Below are 25,907 nucleotides of genomic sequence, written 5' to 3' on the forward strand. Positions count from 1 at the left end.
CCCAACCTGGCTTTCCAGTGTCGTTGTAAATTATTCCCCCTTTCTGTACTCTGATTCAGTCAAACTGGCATTTTCTCTGTCCTCACAAAGGTTGTTCCATGTTCCACCTCTTTACTTTTGCATTGCCCATCCCATGTGCCTGGAATGTACTCACTTACTCCTTACCTCTGACTCAGGGTTCCTCTCTTCCTTTAAGGTGATGTGCATGGGCATTTATATACTTTATTTATTGCTACATATATTTTTATGTGTAATTACTGTCTCCCCGATGAGAATATAAATTCCTTGTGAGTAAGGATCATTTAATAGTTTGTTCTTTCCCTAGGACCTACCACAGTGCCTGGCACATAGTAGGTCCTCAATAAATACTCATTTCTTGATTAATTGTGACCTTGGACAAGTAAATTAGTTCCTCTGAGCCACACTTTGCTCCTCTGCAAAATGAGATTAGACTAGATGATATCAAAGCCATGTGCTAGTTTGAACATTTTCATATTCTTCAATTTTTGCAATTAAAACCTAATTAATCCTTCTAGAATATGATGAAATACGTTTGAAATTGTACTGGAAAGTCACAATATTTTATTTGCTTTAGAATGGAATTCCTTCCATGGTATTAGATTCTGTCAAAGGTGGCATTAGTTATTGAAGTAGGAAAAAAAGAATCATTATAAGATGACCTTTACCTGTAAAGTATGAACCTTAAGGAGTGTGTTATAACCAGCAGTTTTCAGACTTTGGTTTAAGCCATGCAAACCACTGCTGATGTATGTGCCTCTATGTGTGTGTTTTCTCCCCTCCATTTATATGATGTGTGTGTGCATTTTAATGCAGAGTGTACTTACTATAGATGTGTGTATATTATATATATATTTAACATATAGTATCCTGATAGTATATATGTATAAGAATAATAGAAAGTTAAAAACTATTTTGTGATTTTAAGCATTCATCAACCTAGGGAGCTAATTGGGTCACCCAGTCTGTTATTTTATACTCTGGAAAAGCATGAGAAAACTCACATTTTCCTTTTCGTTTAGTGGCAAAAAGATAGCCATATAGTATAGTGTATTTTCCACAGTGTTTTCTGGCTTGCTCACCCTGGAAGTTATGAGATATGAGTCAGGATTCAAAAGCAGCAATGTTCTTGATGGAAGCCAGTGTTTATTTTCCATTTTCTTGTTGTGGTTTAACTGAACCCTGCCTGTTGGACTCTCAGGACTTGAACTTGCATAAGCTATATTGTGAACACTTCAGATGCTTGCCAGTGGACAGGAACTTGATAAGAAGAATCCCGTATGTCTATATTTTTGTCTTAGAATGAGTAATTTGTAGGCTCGAAAGCTTGTTCTTTCTAGTCAAGACGTTTTCAGTAAAGATTTGGTTTTTAAACCCTGACAATGAAAAGTAGAAAATATTTTATATGAAACGTAGGATATATTAGAAACTGAGGCCCAGAAAGGCAAATAATTTGCAACAAATTACATTAGTTTTATTCCCAGGTTTCCAGATCCCATCCTGTTTTTCTTTAATTCCACTGAACTGTTTCCCACTTTATGACTTTAATTAGTAAATACATGTGCCTTCTTTCTTCCTAGGTGGAGTTTTGCCTGGTATAGTCTAGATAAAATAAACAATGGAGATGACCTAGTAATTCACAAGGGATAGCATTTGTGATGACTTGCAGTAATTATGCCCTCAGTGTGAGTGAATTAGATCTTAATACAAAGGAAGTAACTTTGACCACATAAGTATTTCTGAAACTTATGGGATGTAACTAGTGACTGGAGTGTAGCAATAGAAGGTTTTACTTTATTTCAGAGGAACTTTGACACATTGGTATTCTCATTTATGTGGGTACTACTTCTAGTGAATGGAGATTACATCTAATCCATGCCTGTCCATTCTGTGTAATTCTTCTTCATATTCTCCTATACATCCTCTGAAGGAAGTCCAGACAGCATTCTTAAAGAAAAGAGCCTTTCTTTGAATTGCTTGGCATTCTGCAGAGAGCTCTAGAGCACATATTTTGGCTATGTAAGTGGCTTATCTTTTTTTTTCTGGTCATATTACTTCTTGTTGACATTCTTTACATTAGTTCTGTGTTATTCTCCATTTGTAATGTTAGTCTGGTTGTGTCCACCATGTGTCCCTCTCTTGCTCTTTGGAGTGACCTTTAAATTGAATTCTTAAGATATGATATTTCATGGTAGAATATTGCTGTTAAAAAGACTGGGCCCATGGGGTTATTGAAAATATTGTATGGTTTTGCAAAGGTATTACCACCTGGCTTTTCTCTCTAATTTCTCCCTAGGTTGCTAGGCATTTGCAGTTTTCTCCCCAAGCTATATGTAGTGATGGACCAGCTCACAGCCTGAAACAATGGTGTCAGAGTGAAAAAGAAGCAAAGTGTGCCACGTTCTAACTTTGAAAACCACAAGTTAGCATGTTGTATTATAATTTTTATTTACTTTGTGAATCATTTCCTAATTTCATTTTTATTTAATTTGGTTTGGGGGCTGGCCTGGTCCAAGACTTTGACATTGCTGGTCTGAACATCAAGCATTCTTCAACCACTTTGTTATAACTATGATGATATAGTAAGATTAAATTACTTTGCGTGATTATCAGTCTCATTTAGGAGGCTCTGTAGTGTTCCAAGGCTTGGTGCAATCTGCATAATTCAAAAAGAGTACATTAGATTAAAAGGATAGTAGCATTTCATTTTATATCAAGACAGCATGTAATACAAAGGTGTCAAACTCAAAATGAAACAAATTTCCATAGGCCACACTTAGAAAACCACAATTTGCCAATATCTTTGTTGTATTTTTATTTCATTACGTATTTCTCAGTTACATTTTAATCTGGTTTAGATTGCATTGGGGAGTTTTCTGGGCCTCAAGTTTGATACCTCTCACGTAGTGGATGGGGGGCTGGATTTGGAGTCAGGAAGACCTTGGTTCAAATTATACCTCAGACACTTACTAACTCTATATGACTCTGGGCAACTCACTTAACCTCTCTGTTCTTTAATTTACTTTTCTGTAAAATGAAGGTATTAGATTCGATAACATCTGAGTTCCCTTCTAATTCAAAATCTGTTACCCTATGATCCATGAACCCGAGTGGGAAGTTATTTGGGTGAAGGCCTATGGAGGGAGTAAACAAGGTATAGTGTGGTGGTGGGAATGTACCATAGATTAGTGGTTTTGAAAGGGTGGTTTTAGGACTCCTGAGATATTTTTAAGGGGACTATGAGGTCAAAATTATTTTTATAATAATATTAAATAAGACATTTTAATTTCTAGTACAATAGGAATAACCCACTTAAAAGTGCTTTGAGGAAGAAATCCTCAATGATTTTTAAGAGTGTACAGGAGTCATGAGACTGAAAAGTTTGAGAACTGCTGCTTCAACAGACTATCTGAAGGAGATAATGAATAATGGGTTCTTGGTCCCAACACTGATAGTCTCTCTCCATGTTTTCTCCCCTCCTCTTTTTTCTCTCCCTTCTCCCTTTTCTCCTCTCCCTTCTCTCTCCTCATTCCTCTCTTCCTCTTTTCCCTGTACAAAAAGCAGAGCACCTAATAAGTTCTGGACTTGCCTTGATAATAATCTTATTTTTCAAAAAGTGAAGAGTGAAGCAGAACTGGGTTTTTGGAACCTGTTTCTGACCAGTAGGGAGGAGCTAGTTGTTCAGTAGAAATGTTGGGGGCCTTGGGAGGAAGTGACCGTGCCATTTTAAATTTCACAGTAAATGAGGGAGGTGAAGCCAGGTCTAGGTATGCTCCAGATTTTAGTAGCATGTATTTCAAAGAATTCAGAGAGAGGTTAGATAGAATTCTAAGATTCTATAGGGAACTTGGTTGAAAATGTAATGACACACAAGTGGGTGCCATATCTCAACAGCTCCACTGCTTTTGGATTTATTTAGATCTCTCCATCCTTCTTTTTTTTATTGAATTATTTTGTTTTCAGTGTTCAACAATCACTTCCATATATCTTAGATTTTTTTTCCACTCCCTCCCCCATGTTCCCTGCTCTCTATCCACTCCCTCCCTGAGATGGCATACAACCTTATATAGGTTCTACACATATATTCCCATTAAATACATGTTGCATAGAAGAATTAAGATGAATGGGAGAAACCATAAAACAAAACAAAACATAATACAAAAGAAAGTGATCTGTAACTATCAGTGATCCAGTTCTGTAGTTCTTTCTCTAAATGTGGAAGGCATCTTGCCTCAAGAGTCCACTGGAAATTTTTTAATTCCATGCATTTCATTGAAGTACTAAGTCTACCAGAAAAATTCCTCACACGCTGTGGTTGTTGCTGTGTGCAAAGTTCTCCTGGTTCTGCTGTTTCACTCAGCATTGGTTCATATAAGTCTTTCCAGGCTTCTTTGAAGTCTTCCTGTTCATCGTTTCTTATGTATCCCATTGCATTCATATACCACAACTTGTTCAGCCATTCCGCAATTGATGGACATCCCCTGGATTTCCAGTTTTTGGCCACCACAAAGAGAGCTGCTATAAATATTTTTGTACAAGTGGGGCCCTTTACCATATCTATGATCTCTTTGGAATAGAGTCCCAGAAGCGATATTTCTGGGTCAAGGGTATGCACATTTTTGTAGTTCTTTGGGCATAGTTCCAAATTGCTTTCCAGAATGGTTGGATCAGCTCACAGCTCCATCAGCAAAAAATTAGTGTTCCAACTCTTCTACATCTTTTCCAACGTTTATCATCTTCCTGTTTTGTCATGTTAGCCAGTCTGATAGGTGTGATGTGATACCTCAGAGTTGTTTTGATTTGCATCTCTCTAAATCAGTAGTGATTTAGAGCATTTTTTCATGTGATTATAGATAGCTTTAATTTCTTCCTCTGAAAATTCCCTGTTCATATCCTTTGAGCATTTATCAATTGGGAAATGACTTGTATTCTTGTACATTAAACTCAGTTCTCTGTATATTTTAGAAATGAGGCCTTTATCACAGACATTAGTTGCAAAAATTCTTTCCCAGTTTTCTGCTTCCCTCCTAATCTTTGTTGCATTGAATTTGTTTGTGCAAAACCTTTTCAATTTAATGTAATCAAAATTATCCATTTTGCACTTCATAGTGTTCTCTATCTCTTGTTGGGTCATAAATTTCTCCATTCTCCATAAATCTGACAAATACACCATTCCTTGCTCCCTTAATTTGTTTATAGCATCATTCTTTATACCTAGATCATGTATCCATTTGGACTTTATTCTTGTGTATGGTGTCAGGCATTGGTCTATACCCAGTGTCCACCACTCTGTTATCCAGTTTTCTCAGCAATTTTTGTCAAACAGTGAGTTGTTATCCCAGAAGCTGGGGTCTTTGGGTTTATCAAACAGTAGATTGCTATATTAATTAACTACTGTGTCTTGAGTATCTAACCTATTCCACTGATCTACCCCTGTGTTTCTTAGCCAGTACCAAGTGGTTTTGACGCTTGCTCCTTTATAATACAGAGTGAGATCTGGTAGGGGTAGGCCACCTTCCCTAGCATTTCTTTTCATTAGTTCCCTTGATATTCTGGCCCTTTTTCTTCCAGATAAATTTTGATATTATTTTTTCTAGCTCTACAAAATAATTATCTGATAGTTTGATTGGTATGGTGCTGAATAAGTAAATTAATTTAGGAATTGTCATTTTTATTATATTAGCTCAGCCTACCCACGAGCAACTGATATTTTTTCACTTAGATCTATCTGACTTTGTGCGGAAAGTGTTTTATAATTCTATTCATATAGTCCCTGGGTTTGTTTTGGCAGGTAGATTCCCAGATATTTTATAGTGTTTAATGTAGCTTTAAGTGGAAGTTCTCTTTCTATCTCTTGCTGTTGGGATTTGTTAGTAATATATAGAAATACAGATGATTTATGTGGGTTTGTTTTGTAACCTGCAACTTTATCAAAGTTGTTTATTGTTTCAAGTAGTTTTTTACTTGATTCTTTGGGATTCTCTAAGTATATCATCATATCATCTGCAAGGAGTGAAAACTTAGTTTCTTCTTTGCCTATTCTAATTCCTTCAATTTATTTTTCTTCTCTTGTTGCTACAGATAGTATTTCTAATACCATATTGAATAACAGTGGTGATAATGGACATCCTTGTTTCACCCCTGATCTTACTGGAAATGCGTCAAGCTTGTCCCCATTGCATATAATGCTTGCCGATGCTTTTAGGTAGATACTGCTTATTATTTTATGGAAAGTTCCATTTATTCCTATGCTTTCCAGTGTTTTCAGTAGGAATGAGTTTTGTATGTTGTCAAAAGCTTTTTCTGCATCTATTGAGGTAATCATGTGGTTTCTGTTATTTTGTTGTTGATATGATCAGTAATACTAATAGTTTTTCTAATATTGAACCAGCCCTGCATTCCTGGTATAAATCCTACCTGATCATAATGTATTATTCTTGTGATAAGTTCCTGTATTCTTTTTACTAATATCTTATTTAAAATTTTTGCATCTATATTCATTAGAGAAATTGGTCTGTAATTTTCTTTCTCTGTTTTGGTGCTTCCTGGTTTAGGTATCAAAACTATATTTGTATCATAAAAAGAATTTGGGTAGGACTCCTCCGACAATTTTCCCAAATACTCTATGTAGTATTGGAATTAACTGTTCTTTAAATGTTTGATAGAATTCACTTGTAAATCCTTCTGGCCCTGAAGATTTTTTCCTAGGGAGTTCATTGATGGCTTGTTCAGTTTCCTTTTCTGAGATGGGTTATTTAAGTACTCAACTTCTTTTTCTGTTAATCTGGGCAATTTACATTTTTCAGAATAATCATTCATCTCATTTAGATTGTAGAATTTATAGGCATACAGTTGGGCAAAGTAATTTCTAATTATTGTAGTAATTTCCTCCTCATTGGAGGTTAGTTCACCCTTTTCATTTTTGATATTGATAATTTGGTTTTCTTCTTTCTTTTTTTAGATCAAATTGATCAAAGGTTTATGAATTTTATTGTTTTTTTTTTCATAAAACCAACTCTTAGTTCAGTAGTTTTCTTAATTTCAATTTTACTAGTCTCTCCTTTGGTTTTCAGTATTTCTAATTTGGTGTTTACTTGAGGATTTTCAATTTGTTCTTTTTCGAGCTTTTTCAGCTACATGCCCAATTCATTGATTTCCTCTTTCTCTATTTTATTCATGTAGGCACTCAAAGATATAAAACTTTCCCTAAGAACTACTTTTGTAGTATCCCATAAGATTTGGTAGGTTGTCTCATTATTGTCATTCTCTTGAATGAAGTTGTTGATTGTTTCTATAATTTGTTGTTTAACCTACTCATTCTTTAGGATTAGATTGTTTCCAATTAGTTTTTGGTTTATATTTCCATGGCCTTTGATTACATATAATTTTTATTGCATTATGATCTGAGAAAGATGTATTGACTATCTCTGCCTTTCCGTACTGGATTGTGAGGTTTTTATGGCCTAGTACATGGTCAGTTTTTGTATATGTACCATGTACTGCTGAGAAAAAGGTATATTCCTTTCTATTCCCATTCAGTTTTCTCCAGAGATGTATCATATCTACCTTATCCAGAGTTTTATTCATCTTCTTAACTTCTTCTTTATTTTGAACTTAGATTTATCAAGTTCAGAGAGGGGGAGGTTGAGGTCCCCCACTAGTATGGATTTGCTGTCTTATTTCTTCCTGTAACTCCCTTAACTTCTCCTCTAAGAATCTGGGTGCTATACCAGTTGGAGCGTATATGTTTAGCAATGAAATTGCTTTGTTGTCTATGGTGCCTTTTAGCAGGATATGGTTTCCTTCCTTATCTCTTTTGATTAGATCTATTTCTGCTTTTGCTTTGTCTGAGATTAGGATTGCTACCCCTGCTTTTTTTACATCAACTGAAGGACAATATATTCTGCTCCAACCATTTACCTTTACCCTGTGTGTATGCCCTTGTTTCAAATGTGTTTCTTGTAAACAACATATTGTTGGATTATGGTTTTTAATCCATTCTGCTATCTTTCTCTGTTTTATGGGAGAGTTCATCTCATTCACATTCACAGTTATGATTGCTGTCTGTGTCTTTCCCTCCATCCTCTATCCCCTTGTTTATGCTTTTAGTTCTCCCTTCTCCCTTCCCCTCCATAATAGTTTTAATTTTTGACCACTGCCTCCCTCAGTCTTCCCTTCCTTCTTTCAGCCCCCTCCCTTTTAATCCCCTTCCTACTTCTTCCCTTCATTTTAGCCTCCGCTCCCTTTTCTTTCCCCCTTCCCCTCCTACTGCCTATAGACCTAGTTGTATTTCTCTACTTAACTGAATTTGTTGTGCCCTTTTTAAATCCAATCAGATGAGAGTACCTCTCAAACAATGCCCATCTACCTCCCCTCTTTCCCTCTACTGTAATATATTTTTGTGCCTCTTCCTGTGATGGAATTTTTTTTTCTGCCTCCTCCTTTTCACATCTCCCATTACAATCCCTTTGCACCCTTAAATCACTTTTATTGTCATCACATCATTTAATTTATACCCACTCCCTCTATCTCTGTGTGTCCCTTTTACATTTCATAATAAATATACAGTTCTCAAGATTAACAAGTATCATCTTCTCTTACAGGGATGTAAACAGTTTGCCCATATTGAGTAGCAAGTTTTTTGGGGTTTTTTCCCATTTACCTTTCTGTGCCTCTCTTGAGACCTGCATTTGAAGATCAGATTTTCTGTTGCGTTCTGGCCTTTTCATCAGGAAGGTCTGGAAATCCCTTATTTCATTGAATGTTCATCTCCTTGCCTGAAATATTATACTCAACTTTGCTGGGTAATTAATCCTTGGTTGTAGTCCCAGTTCCTTTGTCTTACAGAATATCGTATTCCAATTCCTTCGATCTTTTAATGTAGAAGCTGCAAGGTCCTGTGTGATTCTGCCTGTAGCTCCTCAATATTTGAATTGTTTATTTCCTGCTGCGTGCAGTATTTTCTCCTTTACTTGATAGCTCTGGAATTTGACAACAATATTCCTTTGTGTTTTTAGTTTGGGGTCCCTTTCAGGAGGTGAACAGTGGATTCTTTGAATGATGATTTTGCCCTCTGGGTCTGGGACTTCTGGGCAATTTTTCTTGATGATTTCTTGAATGATATTGTCCAGGCTCTTTTTTTTCATCATGGTTTTCTGGTAGACCAATAATTCTTAGATTTTCTCTCCTGGATCTATTTTCTAGGTCAGTTGTTTTTCCAATTAGATATTTTGCATTTTCTTCTGTCTTTTCATTCTTTAGATTCTCTTGACTGATTCTTGATGTCTCATAAATTCATTAGCTTCTACTTGCCTGATTCTAATTTTTATCAAATTGTTTTCTTCAGTTAACTTTTGCATCTCCTTTTCCATTTGTCCAGTTGTCCTTTCAAATTCTTTTGTGATTTTTTTTCTTATTTTTAAAGTCATTGGTCAGTTTTTCTTCTATTTCTCTAATTTGACTTTTAAAATTCTTCCTGAGCTCTTCCAGGAAGGTTCTTTGTGCTTCAGACCAGTTCATATTCCCTTCTGAAGTTTCAAATGGGAGCATAGTCATCTGACCTCCTTGGTATTTGTGTTTTGGTCCTTGTCTCCATGGAACGATTCTGTGGTCTTTACTGCTTTGCTTCTTACTCATGATAATCACCCCTTTCCTGCCTTTTAAAGTAGATCCCTGCGTCTGGTGCACAGGTGACTCTGTCCCACAGTTCTTGGGCCTAAAACTTGAGGCTTTGTGTGTTATGGCCTCTGATTTTTGGTTTGGTTTTTTTTTTTTTTGGTATTTGTATTTAAATTTATTTATTTGAGTTTTCAGCATTCATTTCCACAAAATTTTGAGTTCCAAATTTTCTCCCCATTTCTCCTCTCCCCCCACCCCCAAACGCCGAGCATTCTAATCACCCCTGTTACCAATCTACCCTCCCTTCCCTTATCCCCATTTTCTCTTTTGTCCTGTAGGGCAAGATAATTCTCTATACCCCGTTACCTGTATTTCTTATTTTCTAGTTATATGCAAGAACAATACTCAATAGTTGTTACTAAAACTTTGAGTTCCAACTTCTCTTCCTCCCTCCCTCCCCACCCATCCCCATTGGGAAGGCAGGCAATTCAATATAGGCCATATCTGTGTAGTTTTGCAAATAACTTCCATAATAGTTGTGTTGTGTAAGACTAACTATATTTCCCTCCATTCTATCCTGCCTCCCATTTCATCTATTCTCTCTTTTGATCCTGTCCCTCCCCAAGAGTGTTGACTTCTAATTGCTCCCTCCTCCCACTGCCCTCCCTTCCAGCATCCCCCCCACCCCCACCCTGCTTATCAAAACCCTTTTCTCCCACTTTCCTGTATTGTAAGATAGGTTTTCATACCAAAATGAGTGTGCATTTTATTCTTTCCTTTAGTCTAATGTGATGAGAATAAGTTTCATGTTTTTTCTCTAACCTCCTCGCTTTTTCCCTCCACCGAAAAGTCTTTTACTTGCCTCTTTTATGAGAGATAATTTGTCCCATTCCATTTCTCCCTTTCTCCTCCCAATATATCTCTCTCACCCCTTAATTTCATTTTTTTAAAGATATGATCCCATCCTATTCCATTCACTCTGTGCTCTGTGTGTGTGTGTGTATGTGTGTGTGTGTGTGTGTCTGTGTGTGTGTGTGTGTAATCCTACCAACTACCCAGATACTGAAAAAAGTTTCAAGAGTTAGAAATATTGTCTTTCCATGTAGGAATGTAAACAGTTCAACTTTAGTAAGTCCCTTATGACTTCTCCTTGCTGTTTACCTTTCCATACTTGTCTTGATTCTTGTGTTTGAAAGTCGATTTTCTTTTCAGCTCTGGTCTTTTCATCAAGAATGCTTGAAAGTTCTCTATTTCATTGAAAGACCATTTTTTCCTCTGAAGTATTATACTCAGTTTTGCTGGGTAGGTGATTCTTGGTTTTAGTCCTAGTTCCTTTGACTTTTGGAATATCATATTCCGCACCCTTCGATCCCTTAATGTAGAAGCTGCTAGATCTTGTGTTATCCTGATTGTATTTCCACAATACTTGAATTATTTCTTTTTAGCTGCTTGCAGTATTTTCTCCTTGACCTGGGAACTCTGGAATTTGGCCACAGTGTTCCTAGGAGTTTCTTTTTTTGGATCTCTTTCAGGAGTTGATCAGTGGATTCTTTCAATATTTATTTTGCCCTCTGGTTCTAGAATCTCAGGGCAGTTTTCCTTGATAATTTCATGAAAGATGATGTCTAGGCTCTTTTTTTGATCATGGCTTTCAGGTAGTCCCATAATTTTTAAATTGTCTTTCCTGGATCTGTTTTCCAGGTCAATTGTTTTTCCAATGAGCTATTTCACATTATCTTCCATTTTTTCATTCTTTTGGTTTTGTTTTGTGATTTCTTGGTTTCTCATAAAGTCATTAGCCTCCATCTGTTCCATTCTAATTTTGAAAGAACTATTTTCTTCAGTGAGCTTTTGAACCTCCTTTTCCATTTGACTAATTCTGCTTTTTAAAGCATTCTTCTCATTGGCTTTTTGAACATCTTTTGCCAGTTGAGTTAGCCTGTTTTTAAAAGTGTTATTTTCTTCAGCATTTTTTTGGGTCTCCTTTAGCAAGGTGTTGACCTGCTTTTCATGCTTTTCTTTCATCTCTCTCATTTCTCTTCCCAGTTTTTCCTCCACCTCTCTTACTTGATTTTCAAAATCTTTTTTGAGCTCTTCCATGGCCTGAGACCACTGAATATTTATTTTGGATGTTTGGGATACAGAACCCTTGACTTTTATGTCTTTCCCTGATGGTAAGCATTGTTCTTCCTCATCTGAAAGGATGGGAGAAGATATCTGTTCACCAAGAAAGTAACCTTCTATAGTCTTATGTTTTTCCCCGTTTAGGGCATTTTCCCAACCACTTACTTGACTTTTGGGTCTTTTGTCAAGAGTAGGGTATACTCTGGGAATTTGTAAGATCTCAGTTCCTCCAAGGTGGCACGATCAAGTGTGTACACTGGTCTGGGTTGAGGAAGAGATTTTTGTGCCCAGAATCTTAGCAGTTTCCTCTCCATAGCCACGTGGCCTCCAGTTCCACCAAGCCAGCACTAGGGGCTGAGATTCAGATAAGCTGCATGAGCAGGGCTGCCATTCAGTGTGAGATAAAGATCAGCTCCCTCAGAGCCTCTACACAGGGCTGAGGTAAAAATGGGCTGCTCGGTGCCCCCAGGGTTTTTACAATCCAACAATGGATGCGGGTTGCTGTAGGGGCTGCTGTGGGAACTGCTGCCGCCTGCCAGATGTGGCCTGTGTAGCCACTGCCTAAGGCCTGAGCTATGGGAAGGCCCTCCTCCTTTCCTGGTCAGCTGAAAAAACCTTCGTGGCCTCTGGTTCTTTCAGCTAGAAGCTAATATGCTGTAGCTTACCTGGTCCTGAGCTGTCTGGTGTTGGGAAGCAGAGGCCAGGTGAGGTCTTTTTGGATTTTCCCGCATTTACCCTGGAGCTAGCTCATTAAGTGTGGGAGAGGGGCAGTCTGGCCACAGAAGGTCTCCTCTGCTAAGTTAGAGCATAGGCAAGCTCAGCAGTTGATGATCTCGTCTGCACTAGTATCTTCCTGATTCCCCTGGGGTGCTGAGGCATGCCTGGGGTCCTGGTGTTGGCAGTTACTGCTTCAACCCATGGGGTTCAGGATCTTCTGTGGTATGTTGAGGTGGGACTGTCTGGGACAGCTCTGATCCTGCACTGGTCCCCTTCAGCAACAGCAAGAGGAACCCTTCTTAGCGATCTTCCTAGTCTCACATCCTAAGAGTCTGCTTATCCCTTCAGCTGCTTCCACTGTTGCAGGGTTTTTCCAGGGGAGATATTCTCTGGGCTCATCAAGGTCAACAAGGGGAGGGAGATAACAATTCCCAATCACTCCTCCATCTTGGCTCCTGGAACCGGAGCTCTCTATCCTTCCTTCCCCAGGAAACTCATCACTGAGAAATTTCATTATACTGTAAGATTGACTCTCCCTGGTCCTTACTTCTCATCTGTATCCTCTGATTGCAGGGCAGGGCCATGGGCTCCAAGGTCTCTATTTAAAGAGGGGGTTGAGCCCAGTTTTTCTCCTCATTTCCTACCAGCTACACTGTTGTTGAACTTCTTTGAAACTTTCCATCATGCCCCACATCAAGTACCTTCTTCTCCTTTCTGTCCTCCCCCCCAGCATTTTTGTTTGTGTTCTATTCCCCCATTAGATTGTAAACTCCATCTTTGTTTTTATTTGCATTCATACCCCCATAGTCAGGGCTTAATACATTTTTGTTGACTAGCAAATTATTCCGATGAGGAGGAAATGGGCGACCTACCAAAAGAGACTAATGCCGATCTAGTAACTCATTTCTTCTTCTTCTTCATTTTAAAATTTATTTTTAACACAGTTTATAACAGATAAAGCAATTCAGACTTTTGGTCAGGTGATACATCTTTTTAAAGCATTTACAATATGGACCACAAAAGAATTTTTTTTTTAAACATAAGCCAACTGAGACACAGATAATATTTATGTTGCTAACTTCACAATCTCTTGATCTAATTGTCTCCACAATATTACTAAGAATAAAAAGACCCTAACTTAATGTTGTTGGTCTAAAGTCATATGCCTAATAGTTTAATTTTAGACAACCTCGGATATTCCCATACCCATAATCTATAATTGAATAGATCTGGTATTAAGCTTACAAACCTTTTGACTATAGGAAATTGCCACCAAGAGTAGGGACATTGCAGGGATATGATATCTCCCCAACTTCATGTCTATTCCAGGCAGGAGTAGATTGTCTGCTTGCATTCAGTCAGGCTTAAAGTCTGCCAGGTGTCAGTGGGGAAATTGAGTCTGGAGAATCCCACCTCAGCCCATGCTGAACAGCTGCTCTCCCACCCTTCCCTTGAGATCACCTCTGCAGTTCATACCAGCATCTCATGAGCATACTGGCATCATGTAATGGAGGCTCTGGTCACCTTTCTTGCTTCCCATACCTGGAGTTAGACTCAGAAGAACAGTCACTTAATAGTCCCATAGCATCTAAAAATGGCATGTTCCTATAACTAGTTTTAAAATATGATTATAGTTTCACTTTGGCTAAGGAACATCTTTTAGGCAAGTCTTAAGTAGCTTACATGTCTTTCTATACATGTTCTATTTCCTGATTAAATGGCAATCATAAAATCGAATTTACCATTAAAACCTTGACTTTTCCATCAATGCCAAATTTTATCAGAGGTTACCTTTCTCTTGGAAAGTTAGACTGAAATTCTTTTTTCCAAACTAAAGATGTCATTGATTTATTCTCAGTAATTAATTGTCTATTGTTTTAATATTAGTTGCTTTTACCCCACTTTGTAACATGACCAATTTTTCTCCCCATCACCTCCCTCCCTCCATTTTCTAATACCTTGCATTCTGGTTGCTCCTTCCCTCAGTGTACCCTCCCCTCCATCACACCCCACCCCTGTCCTATCCCCATCTTCCTTCTTTTCTTGCAGGGCAAGATAAATTTCCATACCCCTGTCCCTGTAGTTCTTATTTCCCGATTATATGCAGTAAAAATTCTCAACATTTGTTTCTACTACTTTGAATTCCAACTTCTCTCCCCCCCAGCCCCACTAAGAAGGGAAGCAATTCAGTACAGACTAAATATGTGTTGTTTTGCAAAAGACTTCCATAGTAATCATGTTATGTAATACTAATTATATTGCCCCCTGACTTACCCTATCCCCCTTATTTTCCCCCCTGCAATTGACCTTGTCCCTTCTTGAAAATGTTTATTTCTAGTGATTCCCTTCTCCCATTTACTCCCATTTATTTTAGTGACTCCCTTCTCTCATTTACTCCCTTCTAACATTCCCTTCGCTCCACTTGTTGCCTTCTCTTATACTTTCCTGTGGTGTGATATAAATTTTCATATCAGATTTAGTGAGCATGTTATTCCCTCCTTTAGCCACACATGGGGAGAGTAGCTTTATTTTTCTCCCTCTCCTCTTCTCCCTTATCTCCTCTATTGAATAAGATTTTTCTTATCTCTTTTATGAATTATAGCCTGCCCTGTTTCATTACTCCCTTCCTCTTCCTGGTATTTTCCTCCTTCACCCCTTAATTTTTATTTTATTTTCTTTATTTCTTTATTTGTGTGTGTGTGTGTGTGTGTGTGTGTGTGTGTGTGTATGTGGATATCATCTCTTCTGATATAACACACCCTGTACTGTCTATCTATGTGTTTGTGTGTGAGTGTGTGTACAATCTCTCCAGCTACCCAAATACTGAGAAAAGATTCGAGTTAAAAATATTTTCTTTCCATGTAGTAATGGAAACAGTTCAGCTTTAGAGAGTCTTTTATGATTTTTCTTTTCTTTCCCCCCGTTTATCTTTTCATGCTTCTCTTGATTCTTGTCTTGGAAAGTCACATTTTTAAATACAGATGTAGTCTTTTCCTCGACATGAAATCTTCAAATTTATCTCTATCACTGAATGTCCATTTTTTCCCTTGAAGTGTTACATTCAGATATGCTGGATAGGTGATCCTTGGCTTCAATCCCAGTTCCTTTGACTTCTGAAATATCCTACTCCAAAGCCCTTCAATCCCTTAATGTTGAAGCTGCCAGATCCTGTGTTATCCTGACTGTATTTCCATAGTACTCAAATTGTTTCTTTCTAGCTGCTTGCAGTATTTTCTCCTTGATCTGAGAACTCTGAAATTTGTCCACAATATTCTTAGGAGTTTCTCTGTTTGGGTTTCTTTCAGGAGGTGATCGATGAATTCTTTCAATATCCATTTTGCCCTCTGATTGTATAACATCAGGGAAGTTTTCCTTGATAATTTTATTGAAGATAATGTCTAGGTTCTTTTTTTTTGATCATGGCTTTCAGATAATCCAATAATTTTTAAATTGGATCCGTTTTCCAGGTCAGTTGTTTTTCCAATGAGTTTTCACCTCATCTTTTATTTTATTTTATTTTTTTTGGTTTTGTTTACTAACTTCTTGGTTTAACTCATAGTCATTCTTTTCCCTGGACTCAATTCTCTCTTTCAATGAATTATTTTGTTCAGTGAGCTTTTGAACCTTCTCCTCCATTTGGCTAATTCTGCTTTTTAAAACCTCCTTCTTCTCATTGGCTTTTTGGACCTCTTTTTCCAATTGAGTTAGCCTCTTTTTAAAGCTGCTATTTTCCTCAGTCTTTTTTTGGTTCTCCTTTAGTAAGCTGCTAACTTGTTTTTTAAGATCTTCTATTTCCTGAGCCAAGTTTAAGTCCCCTTTGGAGGGAGGGCCCTTGACTTCCTCTGACAGTATGCCTTGTTCTTTCTCATCTGAAGGGATGGGAGGAGAAACCTGTTCCCCAAGAAAGTAACCTTCTGTGGTCTTATTTTTTTCCCCCTTTTCTGGGCATTTTCCCAGCCAGTTACTTGACTTCTGAGTTTCCTCTCCACACACACCTCGCCTCCAGATCTGCCCAGCTAGCGCTTGGGGGCTGAGATTCAAATGCTGCTTCCCAGCCTCAGGGCTTTCGGCAGGGGTGGGGCTGCTATTCAGTGTGAAATTAAAGTTCAGCTGCTCAGGTTGGGGCAGAGCTGCCACACAGGGCTTAGTTTCCTCCAGGGGTTTATGAGGAGACCTTCAAAAATGGATGTGAGCTCCTGCCTGCTTTGGGAGCTCTTGTCTGCTGCTACTTCTGCTGCTGCCTCCTGAGGGGGCCTGAGCCATGGGGACACCTTGCTCCCCTCTCGGCCAGCTGAAAAGACCCTCTCACTGACCTTTGGCGCCTGTGTGTGGAGGGACCTGCGCTGCTGCTGGAGATTCTGTCCCTGAAGCCTGCTCGGATCTGCTCCCCTTGGTGCTGTGTGGCCAAGGCAGGGCTGGGCTCCGCTCCGGGTCCATTGTGCAACAGACCTTTTCCGTTGGTTTTTCAGGTCTCTCTGGAACAGAAATCTCCTGTGCTCCGTTGTTCTGTGGTTTCTGCTGCTCTAGAATTTGTTGGGAGTTCTTCTTTACAGGTATTTTATGGGCTGTGGGTTAGGAGCTAGCATATGTGTGTCTTTCTACTCAGCCATCTTGGCTCCTCCCTTATAACTCATTTCTTTTCTGTTTTATTGAAGTCTTTTTATAGTACAGTTATTTTGTGATATATATGTATATATAAAATATTGTATATTATGTCTTTTTGCTATGTTTACAATATCTTCATCCCTACCTCTGAAACCATGGCTGCCTATCCTATTCACCTCTTGCCTCATATGTGTTCTACAAGGGGTATAGCCAACATGCTAGAGGCTTTTCTCTAGATCTCTTGACGTTATTTGTATAGCACTGGTCTTCCTCTTACCCCCATTGTAACAAACAGTTAAACAAAACCAGCCAACACATAGACTGTGTCTGACATCTTGTGCCATAGTCTGAATCCTACCTGTTTGTCAGAAGTGGACTAGCACAGTAAAAATGGGCAGAAAATTAAAGCAAGGGCAGAACTGAAGATGAATATAAAAGAATAGTATGGTCATATAAGAATGATTCTAGTATGACAAACCAAGACTGACCTAAGGATCATGATGAATGCCAGTGACAATAAAGCCCTTTTTCAGTAGGTTATAATCAAAGGAAAGATCAGCACAATTATAGGAACTCTAGTTGAAGCATAAGAGATGATGATTTTAGACTCTGGGAAGAAGGTAGAATTTTCATCCCCCATATCCAATCCATTGCCAAGGCCTGTCAGTTTCACCTTTGCAACATCCTTTGAATACATCCCCTTTTCTTTTGATACTATGACCAGACCCTCATCACCCTATGCCTAGAATATTGTGGTAGCCTGCTGGTGGGTCTGCTTGCCTCAAGTCTCCCTACTTTAAGGCATCCTCTATTCAGGCACCAAGGTGATTTTTCCAAAGTGCAGGTCCAACAAAGTGTATCTGCCTTCTTAGTAAACCCTATGGATGCCTATCACTTCTGAGATCAAATACAAACTCTTCTGTTTGGCATCTAAAGCCCTTCATAACCTAGCCCCTTTCTACTTTTTCAGTCTTCTTGCACCTTACTCTTTGTTACATATTCTTTTATCAGTGACACTGACTTCTTTGCTATTCCATGAACAAGGTCTGACAGTGTCCCACTCAGGTTTAACTTTCAGTATTATCTCTAAAATAAAATGTAAATTCCTCAGCCTTGTCCTTAGAACTCCTTGTAATCTGGTTACAACCTACTTTTCTAACCATATTTTGTTATGTGATATGCAAAGCAAACTTGTTGTTTTCTGAATTTGATGTATTCCCCCCTAGCATCCACCCCCCACATTTGAACAAGCTGACTTTCATACCTAGAATACATTCACTTCATTGTAAGCCTTTCAGAATTCTGATCTTTCTTTGAGGAGATCTCAGTTTCTACCTCTGCCTTCCTCAAATCATTCTAATTGTCATTGCCTCCTTTTCTTCAAATTTTCCAAAAATACTTTTTCTGATTTTTCCCTTTTCCCCTTCATGTCTTACACTGTGTATTATGCTTACTGTGTAAGTGTTGTACTCCTCTCTAGATCACAATCCTGTCTATATAATTGTATATTCCTTGAATGTAGGTACTGTTTACTTATATATATTTTTTAATATTTTTAGTGCTTAGTAGAGTGTCTGGAGCAGAAGCTGGATGGCTCTTTATGAAGGATATTATAATGAGGATTCAAATTCAGATTAGAATAGATGCTAGATCTCTTCCAACTCTGTTCTATGATTTAAGGATTGTTTATCAGAGGAAAGAGTTCAGTGAACCAGTGATTGAATCTTGTTGGGACTGATTTTCTATACCTTTAAATTACGTTGTCTAAGCTTGATAATTTGTACTGCTTCTGTATTTGGTCTGTATCCTATTAAGGCACAGTTTATTGAAACCTGGACTCTCAAGTCATTAGTCCTAATAATTTTGTTTTGTTACTCAGTATTTTTAGCATAGTTTTTGTGAAGAAAAAAAAAGCTTTTGAAGTTCTGGGTGTTTTTCATTCCTGAAAGGCGCTATTTCTTACCTTCACCTTTTAGATTCCAATATTTCTTTCAGTACTGAGCTCGAGAACCATTTTCTACATGAAATCTTTTCTGATCCTTCAAGCTGATAGTACTCACCCTCCCAAAACTATCTTGTATATATTCATTATAGGCTTAGAGATATTTATTTGTTCTCCTCCAATGAGTTGTACCTTGAGGTGCTTCTGTGCCTACATATATACCGAGTATGCTTAATGTATAGTAGACGTTTAGTAAATACTTATTGGTTGATTCTGTTTGTATGTAATTGAAGTTTAGTAATTTGAAGGAGGGGAAGAAGAATGCTTTTTTCTGGTTTTTGTTTGTTTGTTTGTTTCCCAAGAAGAAAACCTGGCAAGATATGATCAGCAACTTCTTTCAGGCTTTCAGAGAATCTTTTAATGCCTTTAAGGAGATAATTTGTGACATCAATTTCGGTTTCCATTTGAGGTTGTGAACCTGTAGCGAGATCATGTGGCAAGACCTGAGTTTTATTTCCAGGTTTGTCACTAAACTAGCATTGTGATCTTAAGAAAGGCATTTAACTTTCCAATGCCTCTGTTTCCTCATCTGTAAAATATCAGAGTTGGGCCAAATGACCTCTAAAGTCCCTTCCTGATATAACATTTTATAATACTTGATTCTAACATAATCTCTTTTCTTACACCCAACATTTTTGTTTGTCTTTCCTTGAAACTGAAAAATTGTTTTGATCCTTAAATTTGAGAGCTGGCTCTTGATCCAGAGCAAATTTGTTGAACCCAGTCTTAAGGAAGGATTCATGGAGAGTAACTAAATGCAAATGTTCATTTAAGCTACTGCTATTTCCTAATCATTTAAAATCATGTAGTTCTCTAGTATCCTGTTTTTCCTGCTGGAAATCCCCAAGCATTGTCCTCCATCCGGAAATGCAAAGACTGGCTACTGGTATTTGGAGCCTGTAGAACTAAGCTTTCAGGAAGATAAGTACAGTATTTCATTTATACTCTTAATTTATTTGCATACCAGGAAAGGAGAGTAGTATAGAGGAAAAATCTTCCATTGATCTGTGTTATGCTCTCCAAACATGTAATTAAAATATTGTGGATTTCAACAAGAACCACTATAGACAAAGTGGGGAGAGAATGACTAGAAGAATGAATAGATGTTTTTTTCTTGGTAGGGACCATAAATGTTTCTGCATTTTAAATTTCCACAGTGCCTGGTACAGTATTGAACACTCAGTGATTTTTACAGTTGTTAACTTGTTGGTTGACTGAATTAGAACTTTCGAAATTTACTTGTTTTTCTGATGTCAACTTTTTTTTTAGTTTTCTCTTTTTAAATTGAATTTTAGTTTTTTTTCACTCAACAAAAATCTATCTTTTCTCCTTCCTACATCCTCCCATGGGGAAGGCTGAACTCTTGTAACAAATATGCATAGTCAAGCAAAACTAATTCCCCCATGGGCCATGTCCACAAAAATATATGCTTCATTCTGCACCCTGAGGTCCATCACTTCTTTGTCAAGAACGAAACAAATAATGTTTTTCATTATGAGTCCTCTAAAATTATAGTTAGTTATTGTGTTGATCAGAGTTCTTAAATCTTTCAGAATTGTTTTTCTTACAATATTGTTATTGTATAAATTGTTCTATTTCTCATTTCTCTCTGTGTCACATTGATGCTTATAATTCATAAATTGTGGTTATTGATAAGCAAGTTATTATCCAGGTTATTTTCTTTAATAGATCTTAACTCTAAATGCCTTAAAATTATAAAAATTTGAAGACTCTAAGAAGTCTTCTTCAGTCATACTTCAAATATATCTCTTGCTAAAACTCAGTCCTGGATTAGGACCACCAACACTATTCATTGTTGAATGGAGCTGGATTCAGTCAGTCAGCATTTAGTAAGCTCTTTTTATGTTCCAGTCACTGTGCTAAGCAATGAAGAACCATACCACTTAGGTTACATCATAGATTCATAACACCAATTTCATCTGGTCCCTTAATGTCATAAAGTAGTTCTTTTATTTCTTCTTAATTGATTTCCTATGTCACTTCCTACAGAAATTTTTCAACACCTTCTCTTCTCTCCTGAAGCCTGCTTTAAGGACCATACCTCTTACTTCCCTGAAGAAATCAAAGCTATACTTGTTGAATTCCCTTTTCTCCCATTCTCTTTATCTCAAACTCCTTGATATTATTTTCCACTCTCTCTTCCCCAGTGTCTGTCATAGTGTTGGCCCTTCTCCTTGTCAAGATAAGCTCTTCTACATCTGTACTTGATACCATTCCCTCCAATTTTCTGTAGCAGTTTGATTGTATACTCAATCATCACTCCCTCTTAAGTATTCAATCTTCCCCTATCTACTGGTTCCTTTTCTGTTGTTTTCAAAGGCATGCTCAACCCCTCACTCCCATCCATAAAAAAAATCTTCACTGGACCTTCTCATTCCTTCAAGTTCTGTATCTTTCCTTCCTTCCTCAGTCAAAGTCTGTGAAAAAACTATATTTGCTGTCTCTACTTCTCTCATTCACTCTTCTGTCCTTTGCTATCTGCCGTCTGACTTCATTACTTAACTGAAAATACTCTTTCCAAAATTGTCTGTGATTACCTGATTAGCGGATCTTACAATCTTTTTTTTGTTCCCAACCTCTATCTCTCTGCTACATTTAACTTTGTTGACCACTTTCTTCTCCTGGATACTCTATCCTCTCTGGGCATTCGTGATATTACTCTCGCCTGGTTCTCCTCTCACCTGTCTGACCACTTCTCAGTCTGCTTTGTCTTTCTGTCACCCATATAATTATAGGTGTTCTCCAAAGTTCTGTCCTAGACCCTTGTCTTTTCTCCCTGTACACACTGTCTTAGCTCCCATGAGTTTAATGATTATCTCTATGCAGATGACTCATATATACATATAAATGTATACCAACACACATACATGTATATGCACATGAACCCATATATCCACATCTAGACATATACATACAGATGTGTTATATACATACATGTGTATGTGTGTGTATACACACATACATATTCATGCCAAGTCTCTCTCCTGACCTTGATGAAGTTCTGAATCACTAATTGCTTAATGCATATTTCAAACTGGATATCTAGGAAACATCTCAAACTCAGAATGTTGAAAATCACCTCCCCACCCTCAACACTTCCCCCTTCCAGACTTCTTCATTTCTCTGGAAGGAATCTTTCCAGTCTCCCAGGTTATCCAGTCTATCCAGTCTCCTAGGCATCATTCTTCATGATTCAGTTCATCATCCAACATACCCATTTAGTTACCAAAGCTTGCCATTTTCTCTGTTCGCAATATCTCTCACATCTAGATTCTTTTTATTCACATAGTTAACACCTTAGTTCAGGCCTTCATCACCTTTCATCTAGATCATTAAAATAGTGTTCTAATTGATCTCCCTGCCTCAGGTCTCTTCCCATTCCAACCCATACTACCTCCAAGCATAGATCTGACCATGTGACTCCCTTGCTCAGTCAATTCCAGTGGCTTCTCATTGGATGTAGGATAATATGTAAACTTTTCTGTTTATCTTTTAAAGCCCTTCATAACCTAATCTCAAACTATCTTTCCAGCCTCGTTGGACATTACTCTTTCTCCTGCACTTTGCATTGCAAACTGACCTTCTCTGAGTTCTTCACTTATAACCCTTCCTTCTGGCTTCTCTGCCCCCAGGCCTTTATCTCTATCTTAGAGAGTCCTTGTCTTCAGGATATCAAGTACCACCTTCTACATAAAACCTTTCCTGATCTCCTCCAGCTGAGAGTACTCTCCCTCCCAGACTTCTTTTGGGTATAACTATTTTGTATTTATTGGTATCTCATATGTTTATACTTACATAGATACTTACTTTCTTCCCCTTTAAAATGTAAGTTATTTGTAAGTAGGAATAGTTTTATTCTTGCATATCTTTAGTGGCTAGCACATAGTGGCCACTTATTAAATGTTCTGGCTCTCCTTTGATTTGAATCCTACCATTCTACTTCATTGCATTGAAAAGAATACTTGATTTTCACTAAGAGAAATGAACATTGTAACAACACTGGTTTCACCTCACATTAAATTGGCAAACGAAAAGAAAACCTCCACACACCAATGCTAAATGAGTTATAGAAGACAGGAGTTCTTAACACGTACTGGTGGTAGACCTTTGTGCTGGGACAACCATTCCAACAATTTGGAGATTTTCAAGAAAAGGCACTAAATTTGTTGAACCCTTTGAACCAGCTGTTCAGCTACTACAAGGCACATAACAAAATGAGGTTAAAGAGGGATTGAGGCAGAAGAAGAAAGATCCCCTGTTAGTAATAGCATTTTTTGTGAAAGAAAGAACAAATTTGAATCATTCAGAAAAACTCAGGAAGATTTGTATGATCTTATGTAGAGTGAAGAAAGCCAGGATCAAGAAACATATTTCATGGAAAGAAAATACTAAAAAATAAAAATTCAGTTTAAGGTAAATAACTAACATTAATCAAAAGACTGATGAAACATGTTTTTTCTCTCAGTAGAAGATTATTGGGGCTTTGGGGGGTATGCAGTAGTGTATCCACACTTGCTTAACTCTTTTTGTTACAGAGAGGGGGGGTGAAGGAAGAGATAAACATAGAAATGCTTTTTTAAAAAAGCAGTAAATTTTTTAAAAGGATACTTGATTTAGAGTTTGACGACCTGGATTCAAAACTTATTAGTTTATGACCTTTATCAGGACATTTCACTTCTCTGGGCCTCATTTTCTTTTTCTGTAAAACAAGGGAATTGGGCTTGGTGCCTTATGATCATTAGAATTGGTTAAAAATGAAGTGATACCCAGTTGACAGATGGTCGAAGGACTGGAACGGGCAGCTTTCAGATGAAGAAATCTATCTATAGTCATATGAACAAAATGTTTGAAATCACTATTGACTAGAAAAAATGCATATCAAGACAACTCTGAGGTACCACATCATACCTATTACATTGGCTAACATGACAAAACAGGAGAATGATAAATGCATATTTCAAACTGGATATCAAGGAGGAGATGTAGGAAAACTGGAACAATAATGCGGTGTTGGTGGAGTTGTGAACTGATCCATTCTGGAGAGCAATTTGGAACTGTGCCCAAAGGCTATAAAACTGTGCATACCCTTTTACCCAGCAATACCACTTCTAGGTCTGTATCCCAGAGAGATCATAAAAATACGGAAAAGGACCCACATGTACAAAAATATTAATAGCAGCTCTTTATGTAGTAGCCTCCAATTCTTATTGGAAGTTGAAGGAATCTCCATCAATTGGGGAATGGCTTAACAAGTTATAGTATATGAATGTGATGGAATACTATTGTTCCATAAGAAATGATGAGCAGGTGGACTTCAGAAAAACCAGGAAAGACTTACGTGAACTGATTCTGAATGAAGTGAGCAGAACCAGGAGAACATTGTACACAGTAACAGCCACATTGTGCAATGACTAACTTTGATAGGCTTATCTCTGCTTAACAATAAGAGGATCTAAGATAATTCCAAATGACTCATGATGGAAAATGCTGTCCGCATCCAGAAAAATAACTATGGAGCCTAAATGCAGATCGAAGCAGACTGTTTGCTCTCTCTCTTTATTGTTTCTTCTTTCTTGTGGTTTCTCCCATTGGTTCTAATTCTTCTTTACAACATGATTAATATGAAAATATGTTTAATATGAATGTGTAAGTAGAGCCTGTATTAGATTCACACCATCTTGGGGGGATTCACACACATCTTATAGAAGTGAATACTGAAAACTAAAAATTAATTAAAAATAGAATTTAAAAAATGAAGTGATGTTTTAGAACATATTTCATTAAGTTATGTTACAGAGATTGCTTTTAGGATATTATCAACCAGGAAAGGAAGACCTTCAGAATATTGGGTCGATCATCTAGATTAGAGGATGAAATATTGAAGTAAATGGAAAAAGTATAGTTAGGTCCTCTTAGAGCTTCAGCTCCCTTCTTAATGACAAGAGAAAGACTCACAGACTTACATCAGGCTCCCTGGGCTTTGTAGGAACAGGAATTGTGCATTTTTGTATTTGTTTTACAAAATTTCTATTTTTTGATATTTCTGCTTTTTTAGTCAGTTGCATTTCATAGAGAAAACCATATTTTTGTCTATATGGTATATTCTCAGCCTGAATTTTGTTAGATATTTGTATGGTTAACATCTAAATGTTGACCTTTTCCTTTTAAATGACTTAGTGAGATCTGTGAAGGTCAAAATTTGAAAGAAGATATTGTTGTATAGATACTCTTGCCCAGGCAGGTGTGTACTTTTGCAAATGATATATTTGTATCAGTTTCAAGAATTATCCATTGGTTGAAAACAGAACTTTACTATCTTGAATTAGTTTTTCTTTAACACTTACAGTACCTTTTGCCTATTTTAGAAATTTTGGAAATGTTTTGAAGCCACAACTTAAAACAAATATTGTATGCCTGTCCTTTTTGGTGCTCAATTTTTTATCTTCCTCATTGTGTCTATATAAATATTTTGTGATGGCCCAACACCAGAAAATGTGAAGAACAAGGGAAGTAATTCCAATTTATTTACAAAAGATAATGATATGTATCTTTCCAATAAAAATTTACCGGATTCTTTTAATGACAGTTACCTATAATAACCTTAATTCAGGATAAAGCACAAGAGAACTCTGTCAGACAGCAATGGATAGAAGGGGAACAGGCAGAAGAGAGAGGGACAAAACAAAGAGACACTGATACAAGAAAGGAATGGTGGGGGGGAAACAAGAAAAGCTCAGTAATAAGAGACGATAACAGGATTTTACAACTCATTGTTAAGTATCACAGTAAGGGAGTGCCTAGA

General features: G+C 37.4%; 1 protein-coding gene across 3 annotated transcripts in view; it reads left to right on the top strand.

Annotated features, from left to right (window-relative positions):
- The window catches only part of ABL1 (ABL proto-oncogene 1, non-receptor tyrosine kinase), a 218,909-nt gene that overhangs the window by 110,109 nt on the left and 82,893 nt on the right, over nucleotides 1–25,907 (top strand). Inside the window, exon 2 of one of the 3 annotated variants that reach the window (XM_072632733.1) lies at nucleotides 16,947–17,030. The exons of the other annotated variants lie outside the window; for them this stretch is intronic. Within the exon in view, the coding sequence (XP_072488834.1) occupies nucleotides 16,947–17,030 (84 nt within the window). The remainder of the gene's footprint in view (nucleotides 1–16,946; nucleotides 17,031–25,907) is intronic. 3 annotated transcript variants of the gene reach the window in all.

This window comes from Notamacropus eugenii, chromosome 1, assembly GCF_028372415.1.
Source record: "Notamacropus eugenii isolate mMacEug1 chromosome 1, mMacEug1.pri_v2, whole genome shotgun sequence".
NCBI classification, from domain to species: Eukaryota; Metazoa; Chordata; class Mammalia; order Diprotodontia; family Macropodidae; genus Notamacropus; species Notamacropus eugenii.